This window comes from Ranitomeya imitator, chromosome 9 (assembly GCF_032444005.1).
Source record: "Ranitomeya imitator isolate aRanImi1 chromosome 9, aRanImi1.pri, whole genome shotgun sequence".
NCBI classification, from domain to species: domain Eukaryota; kingdom Metazoa; phylum Chordata; class Amphibia; order Anura; family Dendrobatidae; genus Ranitomeya; species Ranitomeya imitator.
In genome coordinates this window covers 12,775,612-12,798,453 of record NC_091290.1, presented here as the reverse complement: position 1 = coordinate 12,798,453, position 22,842 = coordinate 12,775,612, and the positions used below count along the sequence as shown (strand labels likewise).

The window sequence follows — 22,842 nt, the reverse complement described above, 5'->3', positions numbered from 1 at the left end:
GAGTGATGGGGGCGGAAACCAGATTGTAGATTGTCGTACAACAAGTTAGATGAGAGGTGGGAGGAAAGTTCAGCATGGACGTGCTGCTCCAGGAGTTTGGAAGCGAATGGGAGCAGCGATATTGGGCGATAGCTGGACATAGCTGTTGGATCAAGGGTTGGCTTTTTAAGGATAGGCGTGATTGTGGCATGTTTGAACACAGAAGGGAAGGTGCCAGAAGTTAGTGATAGGTTGAAGAGGTGGGTTAGGGATGGGATAAGTGTGGTGGTGAGGTTGGGGAGGAGGTGGGATGGGATGGGGGTCGAGCGCACAGGTGGTGAGGTGGGATTTGGAGAGGAGACAATTAAGCCCCCCTTCAGTGATGTTGGAGAGGGAGGTTATGGGGTTTGGGCATTGGTCTGGTATACAAAGGGGTTGTGGTGCTGGAACAATGATGACTGGCCTTGTCTGGTTGATCTTATTTTTAAAGTGTGTGGCAAAGTCCTCAGCAGAGATGAGGGAGGTTGGAGGGGGCAGTGGCGGCGGAGGAGGGAGTTAAAGGTTTTGAATAACTGTTTGGGGTTGTAGGATAGGGAGCATACGAGGGTTGTGAAGTAGGCATGTTTAGCAGAGGTGAGAGCAGATTTAAAAGCGATTTTACTGTATTCAAACAGGTAACACTCATCTTGCGAATGTGTTTTCTTCCAACGTCGCTCTGCAACCCTGGACACTTGCCGGAGCTTTTTAGTGGTTATTGTGCCAGGGTTGTCTATTGATACATGTCAATAGCTGATGCGAGAGTGGCATTGTAGAAAGCAGTGGCGTTCATTAAATATGACCTGTTAGATGATTCTCCAAGTCATTACTATTGTCATTATAAAACAAAATTATATATTCATATACACAAGCAATAAAAGGCTAATGAAACATTGTATGAACCCCAAATTAAAAACTACAGTTTAGGGGGCATTAAAACAAGTCCTCGCACCGCTCCAGTATAGGAAGAAGAAATGTGTAAGAATAATTTTTAAAAACTTTGACCCTTAACTTTATTCTTCCTGTGCTGGAGCTGTGTGAGGACTTGTCTTCTGCACCCCGAACAGTAGTTTTTAATGTTTTTTTTTTCTTTTTCAATTTTGGGTACATACAACGTTTTCATAGCCTTTTATTGCATTTTTTGAGAGGGGCGTTGAAAGAAAAAAAAAAAAAACACGCTGTCAGGTTTTTGTTCTTTATATTTCACATCCCCTTTTAAAGACGCAGCGACACCAAGTACATATTTTTTTAAACAATAAGTCAGATTTAAACTTTTAATTATTCTTTGTCCCTTGTAGAGGACTCTGCCCCGTCCTTCATTTCATCACTCGTCTCACACCCTGCAGTATAGAATAGAAATGCCCATCTCCTATACAGCCCAGACACTTGGTGGGCTCCATGGGGAGTACAAAGATGGCAGCCGTCAGTCATCCCCCAGCTACAATGGCTGCCCGAATCGTGATGTAGGACAATCGCACCACGTAATCTGACTGCAGCATTGAAGTGGTTAAACAGCAGCAGTCACAGCTCTGGAATACATATTATAGCCGCCAAACACCACAAGTGATGTATACATAAGGGGTTAACGTCACTACGATCTGCCATGACGTTATCATCTAGGAGGGTCTGACCGCTGTAGATGGAAGGATGCCATTTTGGCATTTCTTCTACATCCATGCTTCGGCTTTATAGGGAACCATGACACAATTGCCATAGTTCTCCTGCGCCGTGGGGACCATTGCTGCAGCTCAGCACTGGCGAGGGTCTCAGCTGTCAGACCCCCTACTCATGTACATCGTGATGGCCTGTCCTAGTGTAACCTGCCTCCTAGATGTACCAGCGGGCAGGGCACGTACGCCAGCATACTGCTGATGGTTTCCTAGCTGGGCGATTCGGGAGGAGAGTTTAATCTTCCGTTCTCTCCTGCAGATCCACAATGCCCCCGAGCTGGCGCTGTACTGCGAGGGCTTCTTCCTGCAAAACATGAGACCCCTGCTGGAACAGGAATCCTTCAGACAACTGATCTACGGCCGGAACAGCAAAGTGCAAGGTCTGGACGCCCTGACGGACTTGAAAAGCACATTGGTCAATCGCATTAAAGACATTTATATCTCCTGCCGCGTGTGAGCGCGACCGGACGGCCCGTGTGAGCGCGACCGGACGGCCCATGTAAGCGCGACCGGACGGCCCATGTGTGTATAAAGCAGAGAACTGTTGCACAATTATAATGAGCGAGTGTTGTAGAATAGTGGACAATATGTAATTATATGTAGATAGACCCACTACCCAAAAATAACAATGGAGCCCCATCCGGGGGTGACCATCATTGTTCTCTCCCCCTCCCCCCATAACACTGGCTGGGCCCTGCAGTGATCAGTGGGTTCACTATGGCGCAGTTATTTGCACCTTATACGTTGCCTGACAATTCCCTTCACAGAGCGATCGCACTTGTGTAATCCAGACCGGTTATAGATCGCATCATCTCTTAAAAATCGGAACAGTAACATCATGTAAAATAATAAATCAATTATTGGGTAAAAGCAGAATTGTACGTTTTGTTAATTTTCTTTATTTAGTTTTATCTTTCCTTGTAAAAATAAAGTTTGAAGTTTTGCAGTTGTCACCGCACCCACTAGATGGCACCATCACTCCATTTTACAACTTACAGTAAAGCAAAGACCAAGTGTGGTATCGGGAAAAAGTAAAAGGCACAGTTCATTGGATGTAAAGGAAAGCAAGAACATCCTGACCTAGGAAATTACTTCTTTGCTTCTTCTTTTCTAGGACAATAGCCTTGTCTAGTAAAGATAATATTGTATACATAAATAATTTACTAGGATTTCATCACTTTAAAAATTGACTGCAGAGGATTAAAAAAAATATTCTAAAAAATCCCACTCAGATGTACAAAAGAAAATGAACTAAGCAATGTGCACAGGAAACTTCCTAAAGGGCAAAACCCCTGTGCTGCCGAGATCTCTGGAGGATAATCCATCCTGTACGGCCGAGGCACTACTGATCCCAACATGGCCAGCTGTGCTGTAACAATGCAGGAAACCAATGCAAGTACTATACGAACAGGCCTGGCATCACCCTCTGATCTGTACAATATCCATTTTTATACATTACGGTGCCCGCTGCAGGATTTCATATCCAGCTTCGCCGATGAATGCAGATACGTCATCAACCCTTTCAAGTCTGTAAGATGATGGGTAGCACAGTCTCCTTATTTCCCAAATTTCGGCCTCTTGTCTTTATTTCTCTTGAGCTTTTTTTGCACCTTTGCACCACTTTTTCCTGGCTGGTCCAATTTACGTTTCTTGTCACTAAAAAAATAAATAAAAAAATAAATGAAAAGATTTAAAAAAAAAAAAAAAAAAAATTGGTGACCACCACTAGAGGGAGCCGCCTGCATACAATATTACTGAGCTCAGTGTCTAGCCAGTATGCAGAAAGCAGAGCTCCCCCTAGTGGTGGCTGCAGGAGGAGAGACTTATTATTTCACCTTAGGTCTATGGGAGCCATGTAGCTAAAACAAAGCCAATTGATATAAAGAAAAAAAAATGCAAAAAAAAAAAAAAAATAAACTGGGGCAAAACTAATTGTATTGCATTTAAGAAAAAATAAATAAATATGTGGATATAATAATCCCCGAGTGCCGCACCTCTTCAAGCTGACTATAGAGGCATTCTGACCGGTCGTCTTCAGGACTTCATTCCACTCGTCGTCTTCTCCTCCGATGACATATCTGTGTAATAACACATTGGTTTCATACATGGCCGCTGTGATCGGCCGCCTCCATAGACGCAGACAATATTAGTAGTTACTTACTGGGACAGATCGATCCCCTTCAGCCTCTGCACTTCCTCCTTGTGTTTCTGCTGGAATTCCTTGGCTGCTTCTTCCTAAGGAAACCAGAGAAATCAAAAAACCATGTCCAAGGCCGGATGATGCTGGGATTTTTATTTTTTTTTTGGCTTTGCCATAAAAAGCTGCAGTCAGTGCATTTTCTTTAATATTTGGCAGTTTTGTTGCTTTTATGTCACTTTCCCCCATTTCTGCGTCATTAATGTAATAAATGAGCAGATTGCAATGTGTTGCACATTGACTGAAGGGGAGTCTTGCAATCAATTGATTGGGAAAGTAAAAATCGGCACAGAAAATATAAAAGTGGCGAATAGGAAACCTTTCAAAAAAAGCCATAAAATCTGCACGTTATCTGGAGCTTTCTAAAGTTTTTTTGTGTTTTAGTCTGCATAGACCATTACATTACTAGTTCTGGTGCCCCCCCCCCCCCAATAACGTAAGGAAACTCACCAAATCCTCATTCAATGACTTCAGGGTGGGCTCCATCACCACTTCCTTGGTGGTCGCCATCTCATCCTCCACGGCCCTCTCTAAAATACCGCTGAATGACTAGAAAGGAAAAAGAATCCCGTTACCGATCTTCCATTCACGAGACGGAGGGAAAGAAACAAAGTTATGACTCCTGGAAGAAGAGGGATGTGGAAGGGGGGGGGGGATAAAAGTGCAAAAAGTTAACTTTGGCGCCACGATTGAGAATGGGCACAGATAGTCGCAGCGTTACCTGGACCACTTTCCGTATGATGCGGTTGAACAGACCCATGAGCTGACTACTCGGCAGCTCGATCTCCTTCTCCAGCTGATCCACCGACTTGTGCTGCAGCCCGACGCCGAGGAGCAGGGCCTAAAAATAAGGGCGTAACGGGGCGAGATCAGAAAGGTGCCGCAAAATAACAATGTAACAGCGGAAGGAGAAGGACATTCTGGTTATTATTTCCAATACACTTTCTGCATCAACATCTCTGCTCGCCGTCATTCTCTAGAGGAAGTCTAACCCCGACCGCTCGTCCCATCAACAAGACGGATTTTTAGTCCCCTGATTTGACAGCAAGCAGTGATCTTGTAAAAATCGTTATGCGAGAAGTATATTTGTGTTTTTTATTTTCTGAAATCGTAGAAACTGCCGCCATGGAGGCGACGGACTTGTTGGCAGCTTTGCGGATGGTGAACGGTTTCCGATGTCGCGGCGACTTACACACTGAGCCGCCGACAGGTTCAGGCCTCCGAATTTTTGTAAAAAGAACATCTTGGAAATGGAGGGAATGAGATCCATGATGAGGTGATAGTCCACCATGTTCTGGGAGTACATCTCCAGGCGCTTCAGGTCATAAGGAGTAAAGGACGACTCCAGCTCCGAGCGGAGGATCACTGCGGGGGGCACAAGGGGAGACAGGAGTCAGCGGAAGCCCCCGATGTGGGAAACACTTATAGGGGCAGCGTCGGCCACGATACTTACCGCTCTGACGTTCCTTCTTGACGTTTTTGTTCTGGAGGATATTCAGCGCCACGGATGGAGAAAAGTTCCGGAACTGATAGGAAAGGAGAGACAGGAAACGCCTCCTAAAATCTGCAGAGAATAAAGAACTGGGCGTCAATCTCATCTTAGGACCCCGAGGGATCACTTTGGACAGTTCCTACTTAGAAGAAGGGTCTTCCTACTCGGACCCCCAATGATTGGCTGTAATCCATGAGGATAAAGTGGTAATTTCTCCTACGGCGCCCCCCATAAGGGAAATGAAGCATTACACAGATTCCATTAAAATCAATGACTTGCCTGTGTAATACAGGACAGGTCCTCTGGGATGAGAGGGACGGGGTGGTCCCAGGGTCAGCACCCATCACTGCCCAAGTAAGAGGGAAATCAGCCTCACCTTTCCAGAATGCGGTCAGCCACGGCTCCTGCTCAGACTCCTCTTCCTCCTGTAGACTCTTCAGCATAATGCAGGAGTGCTCCCCCGTCAGGTCATTCTGAGGTAGGACAGGAGAAGGAAATCATTGCATGGAAGATCAAGGTAACATCTTAGTGACTGGTGTTCCCCCGAGGCTCATCACTGGAGGCAGAAAGCCCCCCACAGCAGCAGCGGTGGGTCTACACAGCTTATATAAAGGAGGTGCTTAAAACATCTGTAACTTGCAGACTTCGCTCGCCCGTCCCCGCCAGACCCTTAGAAGGAGCGATGGCACGACCACTGCTCCATTCATCAGGGGCACTTCATCGGTTGGGGGTCCCAGTGTCAGAGACCCCAGCAATCAGTAACTCATCACCTGTGGTGTGAAGTTAGGAAACCCCTCTAATCACAAGTATAGAAAGTAACGTACCGGAGTCTGTCGCAGGTACACAGGAATGAACCCGGCTCGCTTCCAGAACCTGCGGAGAGACGGACGTTACTCCCCAGCACTGATGACGGCATTTCTATAGGTCAATAGTTGGGGTGAGGTAGACGGGGACTCACTTTAAAAGTTTGGGTGTTAACCCATAGGACACCCCCAGATAGTCCAGCTTCTCGGCCGGTCTCTCGCTCAGCCGCAGCAGCAGAGGCGGCAGGTTCTTCTGGGGGATCACCGACTCTTCCAGGAGGCTGACGGCCTGCAATGAGGAGGAGGTTAGCACCGACCCCGGACAATAGGATGATTAACAGAGGAAGGAGCAGGACTCTCACCTCGCTGCTTATCGGGGTGATCTCCTGAGCTTTGCTTTTCACATTTTCTTCCAGTCCTGGAAACTGTCCCTCATAATACATCTGTAGCAGCTTCAGGGCCCGGCTCCCGTAACCCATCTGTGGCCCACACAGGAGACATTAACATTACACCCATAGGCAGGAGACATTCAGAAGAAATCTGGGACATTTATAGATCATTTATATCATTTATCTTGAGAATTGGTCCCATTGTGTAATACAGAGGTGGCCGAGCAGCACAGAGGTGGCCGAGCAGCACAGTTCTCTCTGCAATTCTCAGACCTCCTGTACAGACGAATGAAGCAATCAGCACATGCGCGGCCACTTCTGCATTTCCTGTCAGAGCAATGATTTAGAGATAAATGTGGATATTACTGACCACTGTACCACGAGATCGGCGCTCTCGGAATCACACCGCTTCTTACATGAGGAAAGGAGTCAGTTTATCACAGAGATATCGACTCACGATTCTCAGATAAGAAGCTGTAAGATTGATGGCGCTGTTGTCAGTTCCAAAATGGAGGAGAAAATTCACAAAGAAGCAACTTAATGTCACTACTATTCAGCTTCACAGTACCTGCGGCCACCACCAGGGGGAGTCTAGTGCATAGTGTTATTAATGGATTCAATGTGCAACTATGCAATTAGCGCCCTCTGGTGGCGATTGTGGTAAAGAAAAATTACCTTTTATAAGAAAAATACTTGGAGCTGTACATAAAAAAAGAGATATTTGTTAAGAAAAACACAAGAGAATACTAATCATCATATTTGGCGTTTCCTGAACATTTGGCGTTCTGATCCATTGGAGGAACCCACCAGCCTGGCATTAGACAGACCCCAGGTTGTGACAGCAGAGAGGGAGTTTGTCTTGTCTTAATAGGATCCCAAAAATGTATGTTCTATATAAAAGGTTAAGTGCAAAATAATCTTTATACCCCTTGGTAGTCCGGGTGGACGGCGATTCTTACTACTCTTCCTCCAGATAAACTGCCAAAATCAGGATCTTGATACTGGAAAGGTAAGAAAACAGCTGAATTAGGAGACTTTATCCAGAAGGCGGATTGTAGATTCTAGGGGTTGTCCAGAATGAAGATATCCGTCATATATCAGATGGGTGGGAGGCCGAAACCCAACACCCCCACAGCTCTGCTGTTTGCAGCTCCAGCAACTCAGAGCACCGCAGCCCGGATCATCGGAGCCCAGTAGTCAGCGCACCACAGCTCCGCACAGCCCCGTGCTCAGCGTGCCGCAGCTCCGAGCACAGTCACTTCAATAGGAGCTGAGCTTCAGTACAGATGACGTCCACTACACAGTGGCGTCCAGGTTGTTTACATATGGCAGCCCTCATAGGACATGGTGGCAGCTGATCACCGGTGGTTACGGGTGTCGGACCACGGACTGATACTGATGACCTATACCACACATAGGGCATGAGTAGTGTAAAGTCCAGGACAATCCCTTTAAGGTGAGAGTCTAAACCAGGGGTCCCCAACTCCAGGCCTCGAGGGCTGCCAACAGTGCAGGTTTTCAGGATTTCTTTAGTATTGCATCGGTGGTAATGTGATCATCTGCACAGGTGATGATTTCAACCCCTGTGCAATACTAAGGAAATCCTGAAAACCTGCACTGTTGGCGGCCCTCGAGGCCTGGAGTTGCGGACCCCTGGTCTAAACAAAGCGACTTACCTGTTCTGACACTGTCCAGGGGATGAGGTCTCCGGACGCTTTCTTCCCTCGGGAAAGACTGTTCATGATCGACTGACGAGAAATCTCTCCTTCAAGACAAACCTGAGGCAGCGGAAGATGGAGGGAGCGGCTGTTAGCGCGATAATATGGGAACATCAAGGCCGAGGATGCGCGATAAAATATTGTGTCGTCCCAAGAATTAAAAGGGGGACGGAAAAAAACAGCGTCAGTCTGCGATGCTTAGGAGAGAAGTGGACGGGGTCAGATCTGTGGAACATGAGCAATGGGTGACCGTGGACCCTCCGCCCCCCCAGACGTGGCACGCTCTACCGTGGATCAACAAACACATGCAAGCTAAACAATCGCCGACACTTTCAAAGTGATCAGCTTCCCGCTGCGCACAGGCGATAACTTTTTTTTCCCGTTTCACACTGTGCACTTTGGTGCGGCCGTGGGAATTTTCTGCAAGAAATCCTCAATGTGGGAAAGTACCTGACTGCTGGGAGTTGTAGTTGCACTAACTGCAGGCTCGGTGCAAAGCTCAGAATTAACCCCGACATACCTGGATCACAGCTAAGACCTCGGGTAGAGCATTCTGGGTGGGAGGAACCGGAGGGAGGAGGCAGAAGAGGTGGTGAGCCGGGGCGTCCGACAACATCTGCAGGTCATTGGGGGAATTCTGCAGAGAAGAGACCTGAGGTTACCCCTCGATGCCCCCGTGACCGGAGTCAGCTGCTCTCCCCCTGTGGCCCGATGTTCTGCGTATATAACGGACACGTCCTCACCTTGTAATGAGACGCAACGAACAGCGCCATGAGCCTCTGCAGGAACGATTCTGACGCTTTGTGGTAGCAGAACAGAGTGTCCCGGTTCACATAATATCTGATGCAAAAATTAAGGAAATCACAATAGTGGGTGATAAATACGGGTGCAGAGGGTGAGTGTGGCATAGAACGATGGATACCCGCCCGCCTGGACCCCCTGTGGCTCCTGTACAGGAAATAATGTCCGTTCTTTGGCTAAGGCCCGTGACTGGCGACAGCGATCAGGTCAACGAACGGGACATCATGGCCTCCTGTCCTGCTGGAGACCCCCACAGAGGCCTGTACTGGAGACCCCCCACACACAAAGAGGCCTGTAGAGGAGACCCCCCCACAGAGGCCTGTACTGGAGAAATCACAGAGAGGAAGACGAGGGTGTGTCGCCTTCCTCAGCGCCATCTAGTGGCCGGTGTGGACGACTGTCAGCCGGGGACGGGAAGGATACAGGTCGCAGGTCTCGGGCAGCGGACACCCAGAGATGATCCGGCTGATATTCAGACAGTCCAGACACAGCAGATCGTTCAGCCATTTCTCCACCGCGTCCCCAGGAGCGTAACGGATGGATTCCTGCAGGGAAACTTCATGAAGAGTCCGAGCTGAAAGAACGAGGGGAAAAAAAAAAATAGGAGACAGATCCCAGAATCGTCAGGTCTCCGTGACCGAGGGGACAAGGACTTTATAAGCATTTCTAGAACATTCTGTGATGATCTATCACCAATCACTTTATGATCGGTGGAGCTGCGACCACCCTGACTCCGACCAATCTACAGAATTACAGGTCACAGAGCTGCGTTTCCCTCCACAGCAGCGCTCCTGATCATCCGGCTGTGGACGGAGCTGCAGCTGGCACTGCTGTACTTCCCTGCGCAGGGGGCGTCCGACTGTACAACGCAGCCCGAGTCCCCCCATATACCTGCACCCAATATATTGCCAGGACGGGGTTAAGCATAATCATTTACTAGCGGGCCAACATGTCCACAGCCATCGCTCGCATGTCCACAGCCCTGTACGAGGATCACCGTCGCTCGCATGTCCACAGCCCTGTACGTGGATCACCGTCGCTCACATGTCCACAGCCCTGTACGTGGATCACCGTCGCTCACATGTCCACAGCCCTGTACGTGGATCACCGTCGCTCACATGTCCACAGCCCTGTACGTGGATCACCGTCACTCACATGTCCACAGCCCTGTACGTGGATCAGTCACTCATGTCCACAGCCCTGTATGTGGATCACTGTCGCTCACATGTCCACAGCCCTGTACGTGGATCACCGTCGCTCACATGTCCACAGCCCTGTACGTGGATCACCGTCACTCACATGTCCACAGCCCTGTACGTGGATCACCGTCACTCACATGTCCACAGCCCTGTACGTGGATCACCGTCACTCACATGTCCACAGCCCTGTACGTGGATCAGTCACTCATGTCCACAGCCCTGTATGTGGATCACCGTCGCTCACATGTCCACAGCCCTGTATGTGGATCACCGTCGCTCACATGTCCACAGCCCTGTACGAGGATCACCATCACTCACATGTCCACAGCCCTGTACGTGGATCACCGTCCCTCACATGTCCACAGCCCTGTACGTGGATCACCGTCACTCACATGTCCACAGCCCTGTACGAGGATCACCGTCACTCACATGTCCACAGCCCTGTACGAGGATCACCGTCGCTCACATGTCCACAGCCCTGTACGTGGATCAGTCACTCATGTCCACAGCCCTGTATGTGGATCACCGTCGCTCACATGTCCACAGCCCTGTACGTGGATCAGTCACTCATGTCCACAGCCCTGTACGAGGATCACCGTCGCTCACATGTCCACAGCCCTGTACGTGGATCAGTCACTCATGTCCACAGCCCTGTATGTGGATCACCGTCGCTCACATGTCCACAGCCCTGTACGAGGATCACCGTCGCTCACATGTCCACAGCCCTGTACGTGGATCACCGTCGCTCACATGTCCACAGCCCTGTACGTGGATCACCGTCGCTCACATGTCCACAGCCCTGTACGTGGATCACCGTCGCTCACATGTCCACAGCCCTGTACGTGGATCACCGTCGCTCACATGTCCACAGCCCTGTACGTGGATCACCGTCCCTCACATGTCCACAGCCCTGTACGTGGATCACCGTCACTCACATGTCCACAGCCCTGTACGTGGATCACCTTCACTCACATGTCCACAGCCCTGTACGTGGATCACCATCACTCACATGTCCACAGCCCTGTACGTGGATCACCATCACTCACATGTCCACAGCCCTGTACGTGGATCACCATCACTCATGTCCACAGCCCTGTACGTGGATCACCATCACTCACATGTCCACAGCCCTGTACGTGGATCACCGTCGCTCACATGTCCACAGCCCTGTACGTGGATCACCATCACTCACATGTCCACAGCCCTGTACGTGGATCACCGTCACTCACATGTCCGCAGCCCTGTACGTGGATCACCATCACTCACATGTCCACAGCCCTGTACGTGGATCACCATCACTCACATGTCCACAGCCCTGTACGTGGATCACCGTCACTCACATGTCCGCAGCCCTGTACGTGGATCACCATCACTCACATGTCCACAGCCCTGTACGTGGATCACCATCACTCACATGTCCACAGCCCTGTACGTGGATCACCGTCGCTCACATGTTACCCTATTAGTATGTTTTTTGGGGGACTGTTGAGTACCCGATACCACCCACCGAACTCACAAAGGACACATGAACTGCATGCTTCACCGCCTCACGATACGCATGTGTTACCCATGTACCACATTTATTAGTGTTAGGTCTATCTGAAGAAGACAAGCTGCAGTGTAAAGCATAGAGAATGACACATCAACCTCTTCAGATACAGAAGGGACATTTTAGATCATCCCCACTAGCAACTGGCAATGAAGCGAAGCCCTAATGGAGCCGCCACTGGAGAAAATGGATGCGTGACCCGTACCTGACGCTAGCCGCTGGGTGCTCGTGGACTTGTTCTCTGCCGTTATGGAGACCTGACTTTCTGTACTTTGCTGTCGGAGCTGCTGGATCAATTTGAGGGACAGAGAGCGGCCGGTTCCCTCATACCTGGTACAAAAGGAAGGTTTTAGAGCCATTAACGGGTTAATTCAGCGCCACTCTTCCGCATCAGGAGGCGAGCGGCCATGATGGCGACGTGTCTGCAGATATCTGCCGATCTGATGAATAGGAATCGTGCCGACACCCGAGCAACAAGCACGCAGGTTTCCCCACAAATCACATCATCGGGAACAATTCATGCGGAAATGAGCGGCGCTGAACACTACACTCTCCAAAAAGACCAATGTCCTGATGGAAAATTATCACAGTGGTCTGCTCACCCATTGATGGTGGATGCCATAAACACCAGGTAGGGCCCCATCAAACTCTTGACAAGAGGCAGAGGAATGGCAGCGGCTTCATCAATTACCACCAGCTCCGCCTGCCCCAACTTGACGGCATCAGCCGGGTGGATGTACTGCAAGGAAAAGCCGAAAAGTCAAAAAATAAAATGCGGGAAGTCGCTTCATCCAGCAAAGTTGCCATCACGGCGGACACACGCCACCAGCCCGGCAGACACGTCACCTGTATGGTCTGTCTGTGCTCCTTGAAGACGTTCACACGGACTACGGCCTTCTCAAACTCCGGGTTCAGGGACTGGATGATCTCGTAGTCCAGATGCTCCTGGAAGAAGGAAAGAGTGATGGTGACGATGCTACGAAGGTCTCGTTACTTTTATTGTAGGAAAGTGCAAAACTTCGGTACTTTACAGTAAAGCACAAAGAGGCCGGAGGCCACTGGACGAGCCCGACTGAAAGGCTACACAGCAACGCATGATGGTCGCCATGTTGTTTTGAGACCATCTGAGCTCCCTGGGACTATTTTAGGGCATGTTCTGACCCGTGACCGTGCCCCCCAAAAAACTGCCACGTCATTTTGCTCCCATAGATTTCATTGCAAGTAACTGAACAGCTGACGATTTTGGTTATGAGATTTTCTTTAGTGTGACCCGTTTCGCCCCATACTACGGATACTGATAACATATTGCCAGGAAATGCCTAGTGCATCCTCACCCATCCCCTGTAGGCTGAGCCCTCGCGGGCAGGGTCCTCTCTCCTTCTGTACTTGTGTGTGCCTTGTATTGCTCATGCTGATTGTACTTGTCTATGTATGCCCCTTTTTTCACATGTAAAGCGCCATGGAATAAATGGCGCTATAAAAATGAATAATAATAATAATTAATGCCTAATCCAAGGAGTCCCAGCACCAGGAATGACAGGGTCACAGCCACAGAGATAGATGACGGTTTCGTTGCCGTAGCTGATTGGTTGGTAGCCGTGCTATATAGGGGACGGACCAAACCAGAAGAGCTGTATTCCCTGAATATTCTGCATCTTCAGGTCCCAGAGCGCAGTCCCAACTGATTTATGGCAATACACCATTGATGATAAAGTTGCAATCACAGTCATTTCTTGACCGGACCCCGGGGGGCTCTCACCTGGTACTGCAGCGAGTCAAACCCTTTAAATATAAACTCAAACAGAGTGTGCAGGTTGTCGGGACTCGGAGACGTCACAAAGATGTTAGAATATCTGAAAGTGGAGGAAGAAATTCACGTGCAAGGAGCAAACTACGACAATGGAAATGGAGAGCGACGGCTGCGCCGTACGACGTACCCAAAGGCCACAGCGCCGGCTATCGACAGACCGAGTGCAGCAGATTTTCCTCGTCCTCGAGCTGCGGTCAGGGCGACTGTACTGCGGAGCGTCTTCTCAGATATGGCCTCTATGAACTTCAGGACGGCTTTGGCCTATAAAACAGGATGAGGAAAACATGTCAGGCTCTGAATCTGGTGGCTCCGCTGCTGCGTATACCCCGGATGTGTCCATAAAGGGTCGTGCACCCGGCGGAGGAGAACAGTGTCCCCTCGGCATTCATCGGCCCGATATCTGCTGCGCTGACAGATGCTTTTTTGCTACAGAGAATAACATCAGACATTTTTATACAAAAGCATCCAGCCAAAAAACCATACAAACAGGTGAATCTATGGGGGATGTAACCATAATAAACAAACAAAAAACTTCTGATGCATCAGAGTAATGAGAGAAGTTTTGATTATTGGGGTCCAGGAGCCGGTCGCCCCAACAATCACTGATACGAAGGAGCAGAAGACCTCCGAGACTTCCATTTTGGAGGAGAGCAGCCCTCGGCTCAGCTTTTCTACTGCATGGGAGATGTCGGCACATGGAGCCCCCGCTAATCAGAACCAAGTAAAAAAAAACTTCTGTATAATCGGCACCAGTACGACTGTCCCACTTTACCTGATCCAGCGTTTTGCAGTTCTCCACCAGGACCCCCACGGGCTGCGTGTCCTGCAGGCTCAGCTTCACCTCCTGCAGCTCCTGCTCCTCCGGGGTCAGCGGCTCGTCCTGCAAAGAATGAAGATGGCGATGAGGTGACGGGCGAGCGCCGCGGGGGGGTGCAGAGGCGGATGGCCGGATACCTGGCTCTTCGGCGTCAGCGGCTTGATGCTGGCGATGTGGCTGGAGATGGGCAGAATATTCAGCTGGTCATCGATCACCATGCAGTTCTTACAGGAGGCCAGAGACAGGATGAACCTGGGAGAACGGCGGCACGTGGCATTATAACGGGGCAATGACGGATCCCGCTCACTGAAGCAAGCAGAGGTCTGGGGAGGTTAAGGCACAAAGCAGAACGGCACCTTTCATTGAAGCGACCGACCACATCCTGATGAGCTTCTGTCCTGAACCGAGAATGAACATCCTGTTAAAAGGTAAAAAGAACATTCAGTATTTACCTATTCTGAGAATGTGCAGGACATGCACAGCGCCACACTTGTCAGCTGGTTGTAGGTGGTACTGCAGATCTGCTTAATGCGCTTCAATATAGGCGAGCCTCAATAATAAACAATGATCCATAATGACAGCCATAAATTACTCATCCATATATACAACATACTTCTATGAGAACAACAAGTACAGATGGAGGAGGCTTTATATCCAACAAGAACAACAACGAAGAGCAGAGCCGATGCATCTCTACAAAGGCAGAGAGACTCGCTGACAAAACCATTAACTTAGGCTGTTTCTATGAACTGAGCGATAAGAGATGTCAAGAGGCTTTAGACACCGGACATGCAATATACAAGTTATATGCAGTTTACAGCCTCTTGTGGGAGCATCTCTACCAGTAATACAGGCTGGATGTGAGGTCTGTGTGTCTCTCCCAGTAATACAGGCTGGATGTGAGGTCTGTGTGTCTCTTCCAGTAATATAGGCTGGATGTGAGGTCTGTGTCTCTTCCAGTAATATAGGCTGGATGTGAGGTCTGTGTCTCTCCCAGTAATATAGGCTGGATGTGAGGTCTGTGCCTCTTCCAGTAATATAGGCTGGATGTGAGGTCTGTGTCTCTCCCAGTAATATAGGCTGGATGTGAGGTCTGTGTGTCTCTCCCAGTAATATAGGCTGGATGTGAGGTCTGTGTCTCTCCCAGTAACACAGGCTGGATGTGAGCTCTGTGTGCCTCTCCCAGTAACACAGGCTGGATGTGAGCTCTGTGTCTCTCCCAGTAATATAGGTTGGATGTGAGGTCTGTGTGTCTCTCCCAGTAATATAGGTTGGATGTGAGGTCTGTGTGTCTCTCCCAGTAATATAGGATGGATGTGAGCTCTGTGTGTCTCTCCCAGAAATATAGGCTGGATGTGAGGTCTGTGTCCCTTCCCCCCCCCCCAGTAATATAGGCTGGATGTGAGGTCTGTGTGTCTCTCCCAGTAATATAGGCTGGATGTGAGGTCTGTGTGTCTCTCCCAGTAATATAGGCTGGATGTGAGGTCTGTGTGTCTCTCCCAGTAATATAGGCTGGATGTGAGGTCTGTGTGTCTCTCCCAGTAATATAGGCTGGATGTGAGGTCTGTGTGTCTCTCCCAGTAATATAGGCTGGATGTGAGGTCTGTGTGTCTCTCCCAGTAATATAGGCTGGATGTGAGGTCTGTGTGTCTCTCCCAGTAATATAGGCTGGATGTGAGGTCTGTGTGTCTCTCCCAGTAATATAGGCTGGATGTGAGGTCTGTGTCTCTCCCAGTAATATAGGCTGGATGTGAGGTATGTGTGTCTCTCCCAGTAATATAGGCTGGATGTGAGGTCTGTGTGTCTCTCCCAGTAATATAGGCTGGATGTGAGGTCTGTGCCTCTCCCAGTAACACAGGCTGGATGTGAGCTCTGTGTGCCTCTCCCAGTAACACAGGCTGGATGTGAGCTGTGTCTCTCCCAGTAATATAGGCTGGATGTGAGGTCTGTGTGTCTCTCCCAGTAATATAGGTTGGATGTGAGGTCTGTGTGTCTCTCCCAGTAATATAGGCTGGATGTGAGGTCTGTGTGTCTCTCCCAGTAATATAGGCTGGATGTGAGGTCTGTGTGTCTCTCCCAGTAATATAGGCTGGATGTGAGGTCTGTGTGTCTCTCCCAGTAATACAGGCTGGATGTGAGGTCTGTGTGTCTCTTCCAGTAATATAGGCTGGATGTGAGGTCTTTGTGTCTCTTCCAGTAATATAGGCTGGATGTGAGGTCTGTGTGTCTCTTCCAGTAATATAGGCTGGATGTGAGGTCTGTGTCTCTTCCAGTAATATAGGCTGGATGTGAGGTCTGTGTCTCTCCCAGTAATATAGGCTGGATGTGAGGTCTGTGTGTCTCTCCCAGTAATATAGGTTGGATGTGAGGTCTGTGTGTCTCTCCCAGTAATATAGGCTGGATATGAGGTCTGTGTCCCTTCCCCCCCCACCCAGTAATATAGGCTGGATGTGAGGTCTGTGTGTCTCTCCCAGTAATACAGGTTGGATGTGAGGTCTGTGTGTCTCTCCCAGTAATATAGGCTGGATGTGAGGTCTGTGTGTCTCTCCCAGTAATATAGGCTGGATGTGAGCTCTGTGTGTCTCTCCCAGTAATATAGGTTGGATGTGAGGTCTGTGTGTCTCTCCCAGTAATATAGGTTGGATGTGAGGTCTGTGTGTCTCTCCCAGTAATATAGGTTGGATGTGAGGTCTGTGTGTCTCTCCCAGTAATATAGGATGGATGTGAGCTCTGTGTGTCTCTCCCAGAAATATAGGCTGGATGTGAGGTCTGTGTCCCTTCCCCCCCCCCCAGTAATATAGGCTGGATGTGAGGTCTGTGTGTCTCTCCCAGTAATATAGGCTGGATGTGAGGTCTGTGTCTCTCCCAGTAATATAGGCTGGATGTGAGGTCTGTGTGTCTCTCCCAGTAATATAGGCTGGATGTGAGGTATGTGTGCCTCTCCCATTAATATAGGCTGGATGTGAGGTCTGTGTGTCTCTCCCAGTAATATAGGCTGGATGTGAGGTCTGTGCCTCTCCCAGTAACACAGGCTGGATGTGAGCTCTGTGTGCCTCTCCCAGTAACACAGGCTGGATGTGAGCTCTGTGTCTCTCCCAGTAATATAGGCTGGATGTGAGGTCTGTGTGTCTCTCCCAGTAATATAGGCTGGATGTGAGGTCTGTGTGTCTCTCCCAGTAATATAGGCGGGATGTGAGATCTGTGTGTCTCTCCCAGTAATATAGGTTGGATGTGAGGTCTGTGTGTCTCTCCCAGTAATATAGGCTGGATGTGAGGTCTGTGTCTCTCCCAGTAATATAGGCTGGATGTGAGGTCTGTGTCTCTCCCAGTAATATAGGCTGGATGTGAGGTATGTGTGTCTCTCCCAGTAATATAGGCTGGATGTGAGGTCTGTGTGTCTCTCCCAGTAATATAGGCTGGATGTGAGGTCTGTGCCTCTCCCAGTAACACAGGCTGGATGTGAGCTCTGTGTGCCTCTCCCAGTAACACAGGCTGGATGTGAGCTCTGTGTCCCTTCCCCCCCCCCCAGTAATATAGGCTGGATGTGAGGTATGTGTGTCTCTCCCAGTAATATAGGCTGGATGTGAGGTCTGTGTGTCTCTCCCAGTAATATAGGCTGGATGTGAGGTCTGTGCCTCTCCCAGTAACACAGGCTGGATGTGAGCTCTGTGTGCCTCTCCCAGTAACACAGGCTGGATGTGAGCTCTGTGTCTCTCCCAGTAATATAGGCTGGATGTGAGGTCTGTGTGTCTCTCCCAGTAATATAGGCTGGATGTGAGGTCTTTGTGTCTCTCCCAGTAATATAGGCGGGATGTGAGGTCTGTGTGTCTCTCCCAGTAATATAGGCGGGATGTGAGATCTGTGTGTCTCTCCCAGTAATATAGGTTGGATGTGAGGTCTGTGTGTCTCTCCCAGTAATATAGGTTGGATGTGAGGTCTGTGTGTCTCTCCCAGTAATATAGGCTGGATGTGAGGTCTGTGTGTCTCTCCCAGTAATATAGGCTGGATGTGAGGTCTGTGTCTCTCCCAGTAATATAGGCTGGATGTGAGGTCTGTGTGTCTCTCCCAGTAATATAAGCTGGATGTGAGGTCTGTGTGTCTCTCCCAGTAACACAGGCTGGATATGAGCTCTGTGTGTCTCTCCCAGTAACACAGGCTGGATGTGAGCTCTGTGTGTCTCTCCCAGTAATATAGGCGGGATGTGAGGTCTGTGTGTCTCTCCCAGTAATATAGGCTGGATGTGAGGTCTGTGTGTCTCTCCTAGTAATACAGGCTGGATGTGAGGTCTGTGTGTCTCTCCCAGTAATATAGGCTGGATGTGAGCTCTGTGTGTCTCTCCCAATAATATAGGCTGGATGTGAGCTGTGTGTCTCTCCCAGTAATACAGGCTGGATGTGAGCTCTCTGTGTGTCTCTCCCTGTGTTACATTTTGGAGACCATCTTGCTTAATTTTGTATTTAGGAAGCAAGTGAATTAGTGAACAATAAAAAAAAAAAAATTCATACAAAGCTGTACATTGCTTGTAAATTAGTCTTAGTAGCCTGCAGAAATAGGAAAGGCGTCAATAGGCCTCGTCCTTTCCTACATCATCATCTGCTGGATGCTCTACGTACCATCGTCATGGTGTACAACTGCTTGAGGGACGTCATGGTACGAAGCAGAAGAATCACAATTCCACCGCCTTCCACGGTTTCGACGGTACGAGCCAGCAGGTTGGGAGTCAGAGCCTCAAAATCCTAGCAAGGAGGTAAGAGAGCGGTGGATCAGTCCAGACATTGAGGCACCAGGCCGGAAGTCCAGGGGTGGCGGAGCGCCTCTCACCTGCAGGACGCACATGCCGTACGTGTTCCCCAGGATTTTATGGGTCTCATTGTAGTAGCAATAACGGATGTTGGTGGCAGCAATAAAAAGCTCAAAGGGATCGTCCTCCCTAATGTTCAGCGAGCCGCTCTGGATCTTTTTCTGCAGCTTTCTCATTTTCTTCTTGCGGTTACTACAAGGCAAGACAACGGTAAGACCCCGACTCCCCACCCCGGTGGGCCGAGATCACAACAGACCAAGTCCTACCTGCTGAAGCCCAACTCTTTCTTGTAGCACCAGAGGACAGAGGGGCGAGCCTTCACTGCCGACTTGGAGAGCATGTGATGGAGGATGACCACCTGCAAATATTAATATTCACGATGCAAAGATACACAGAGAAAATAATGGAAGCCTGTAACTGGGGTGGGGGCCGACTACAGAGTACAATAAATGCCCCCCGTACTTCCAAAAATTTGATTGAGAAGGGGAAAAATAAATCTGTAAATTTCTAGTTATAAATTCTGTTGCTTTACACCTGAAAAAGCCTCCAGAGTCCCGGCTGCTAATGTCTCCCTGCCGGGTCCTGCTGTCCGCTGCCTGTCACGTGTAGTCCATCTCTATCAGCAGAGGGACCGAGATGGACAACAGGAAGTAGAGGGAGGGTCTTGGTCAACCCCAGGAAGTGAAGGGGAACAAGAGTGCAGTTAGCGGGGGGACAAGGGTCTCGATCACACCACAGGAGGCAGGGGACATAAGTCTCGATCACACCACAGGAGGCAGGGGACAAGGGCCTCGGTCACACCACAGGAGGCAGGGGACATAAGTCTCGGTCACACCACAGGAGGCAGGGGACATAAGTCTCGGTCACACCACAGGAGGCAGGGGACATAAGTCTCGGTCACCCGGCAGGAAGTGGAGGCGCAGGTGCCGATCGCCCCGCAGCAAGCGGAGGGAGAATGCAGATCTTGGTCGCGCCATGGAAGGGGAAGGTGCGGATCTGGGTCACCCGGCAGACAGCAGAGGGGGTGGGTGTAGATCTTAGGAAGCGGGAAAAATGGACTTACTGCTGGAAGGGGAAGTGTGGGGGGCGGATCTTAATCATTCTGCTGAGAATGGAGCAGCGGCGCTGGGGGCAATGAGTGATTTTTTTTTTTTTTTACTATATGCAGTCCCCTTGTGTAGCCCCAACAAGATTCTTACAGAGAAAATGTGACTGATAATGAAGTAGACGGCTAATATTCCAGCAAACCCTAGAGGGGGCAGTCTACATAAAGATCAGTAGCGGCCGCCTGCAGCGCCCCCTGGTGTTAGCACTCATATCCGGCTATTTTTCACGTGCTTCGCCAATTCTTTGGAATGCACTACCCAGGTTAATCAGATTAATCCCCACAGTTTTAAGTGTGCCCTAAAAACGCATTTGTTCAGATTGGCCTACCGCCTCAACGCATTAACCTAACTATCCCTGTGTGGCCATTAAAAAAAAAACAAAAAAAAAAACACACCTTAAGCCTTAAATCAGTTTCCTCGCATCATGTTCTCATTCACGTTATGCAGTTAATAGCCCTCTGTGTCTGTACTGTTACATACTTAGGCAGTTAACTGGTTCATGCAGCTTTACATGAACACCTGAGCCTTACACTATAGCTGGTCCGAATAACTAAAGCAATTGTTACCATCCACCTCTCGTGTCTCCCCTTTTCCTCATAGTTTGTAGCCTGCGAGCAGCAGGGTCCTCACTCCTCTTGGTATCTGTTTTGAACTGTATTTCTGTTATGCTGTAATGTCTATTGTCTGTACAAGTCCCCTCTATAATTTGTAAAGCGCTGCGGAATATGTTGGCGCTATATAAATAAAATTATTATTATTTATTTATGGCCTCTTGTAGCCTCACCTGATCTTTTCCTTGATCTCCCACAATAACAAAGAAACTTCTGTGCTTCTCCGCCACACCATTCTCTATCTGCACCCGGATCCGGTTATCGATCTTCTTCCGCTGCATCTTGGTGAAAAAAACTGCGAGGAGCAAAGTCTGAAAGTTATTATCCCAATGGATAGAAAGAATTGTGCAAGAATAAACCCCAACGGAGCCTCGGGGCTCGAGCCAAAGCTGCCGCGGAACCACGGGGCTCGAGCCAAAACTGCCGCGGAACCACGGGGCTCGAGCCAAAGCTGCCGCGGAACCACGGGGCTCGAGCCAAAGCTGCCGCGGAACCACGGGGCTCGAGCCAAAGCTGCCGCGGAACCACGGGGCTCGAGCCAAAGCTGCCGCGGAACCACGGGGCTCGAGCCAAAGCTGCCGCGGAACCACGGGGCTCGAGCCAAAGCTGCCGCGGAACCACGGGGCTCGAGCCAAAGCTGCCGCGGAACCACGGGGCTCGAGCCAAAGCTGCCGCGGAACCACGGGGCTCGAGCCAAAGCTGCCGTGGAACCACAAGGCTCGAGCCAAAGCTACCGCGGAACCACAAGGCTCGAGCCAAAGCTGCCGCGGAACCACAAGGTTCGAGCAAAAGCTGCCGCGGAACCACAAGGCTCGAGCCAAAGCTGCTGCGGAACCACAAGGTTCGAGCAAAAGCTGCTGCGGAACCACAAGGCTCGAGCAAAAGCTGCCGCGGAACTACAAGGCTCGAGCAAAAGCTGCCGCGGAACAACGGGGCGCGAGCCAAACCTGCTGCGGAACCACGAGACATGAGCCAAAGCTGCCGCAGAACCACGGGGCGCGAGCCAAAGCTGCCACGGAACCTCAGGGCGCGAGCCAAAGCTGCCACAGAACCTCAGGGCGCGAGCCAAAGCTGCTGCGGAACCACGGGGCGCGAGCCAAAGCTGCTGCAGAACCTCCCTACACAATCTGATTCAGTATGATGAGGGTGTAAGACCTTCACTGATATTTTTCATCATACTCCGTTCTGCAGCAGCAGTGTGTATAGTTTTTTCCTGGATGCATTCGGATGCCGTAGTCTTGCTCAGTGTTGTAAGGCGCGGCAGGGCACGTGGCGAAGGCTCCTCCATACCGGGGCCTCCGTGATGAAGGATCGGGGGTCTCTGATTTAGCCCCTCAGCATCTGCCCCCCACAATCTATTCATGTTCTCCGTGTGACTGTGGTGTATAAACGTTCACACAAAGCAGTTCAGGGTCTGTACTTATTCTAAGATGCTAAAATCTCTATTAAAAAAGAGGTTCTGCAGCAGCTGGAGCACACAGCACAAGACACGCCCAGCTCTGTGACTGACATGCATCGTTATCGCTTATAAAAAAAAAAAGGTTCAGCAGCAGTTGAGGCAACATACGGCATAATACAACCCAGCTGCTGCAGAACCTCTTTAATTAGAAGTAAAGCTTTCACATCCTTCTCTTGTAGCCGCAGTTGGAGTGTAACTCCCATCATTCTGGTAATACACCATGAATGAGCCCGGACAAACCCTTCCAACAAGCCCCCTCCTATACTCTCACACGTGGTCGGCGGAGACCCCACAACCACTGACGCGTCCCCCAGAGAAGCCCCCGGTGTGGCCGCAGACACGTGGAGCGTCTCAGCACTTACCTTGTAATCAGGCAGCCGGGGCCACTCACATGGCGCAGACGGG

General features: G+C 49.9%; 2 protein-coding genes across 3 annotated transcripts in view; one reads left to right on the top strand and one right to left on the bottom strand.

The window, feature by feature from the left end:
* Positions 1-2,561, top strand: part of ABTB2 (ankyrin repeat and BTB domain containing 2) — a 105,325-nt gene extending 102,764 nt beyond the window's left edge. Inside the window, exon 17 of the mRNA XM_069739286.1 lies at positions 1,945-2,561. Coding sequence (XP_069595387.1) covers positions 1,945-2,142 — 198 coding nt within the window. The 3' untranslated portion in view covers positions 2,143-2,561. The remainder of the gene's footprint in view (positions 1-1,944) is intronic.
* On the bottom strand, positions 2,562-22,842 carry NAT10 (N-acetyltransferase 10). 2 transcript variants are annotated; one of them, XM_069739283.1, is made up of 29 exons: positions 22,800-22,842; positions 21,152-21,273; positions 19,528-19,619; positions 19,282-19,453; positions 19,074-19,196; positions 14,817-14,878; positions 14,598-14,712; positions 14,416-14,523; positions 13,771-13,904; positions 13,593-13,686; positions 12,680-12,778; positions 12,436-12,572; positions 12,039-12,163; positions 9,509-9,659; positions 9,028-9,124; positions 8,805-8,921; positions 8,243-8,344; positions 7,493-7,567; positions 6,540-6,656; positions 6,333-6,466; positions 6,199-6,247; positions 5,751-5,847; positions 5,336-5,446; positions 5,075-5,247; positions 4,604-4,723; positions 4,333-4,431; positions 3,847-3,920; positions 3,680-3,763; positions 2,562-3,341 (listed from the first exon to the last, which is right to left on the bottom strand). In XM_069739283.1, the coding sequence occupies exons 2-29, from the start codon at positions 21,257-21,259 to the stop codon at positions 3,242-3,244; spliced, it is 3,069 nt and encodes a 1,022-aa protein (XP_069595384.1). In that variant the 5' UTR covers positions 21,260-21,273; positions 22,800-22,842; the 3' UTR covers positions 2,562-3,241. The 2 variants fall into 2 exon arrangements, with proteins under 2 accessions (XP_069595384.1, XP_069595386.1); XM_069739285.1 differs by lacking the exon at positions 22,800-22,842 and having other exon boundaries at positions 21,152-21,685.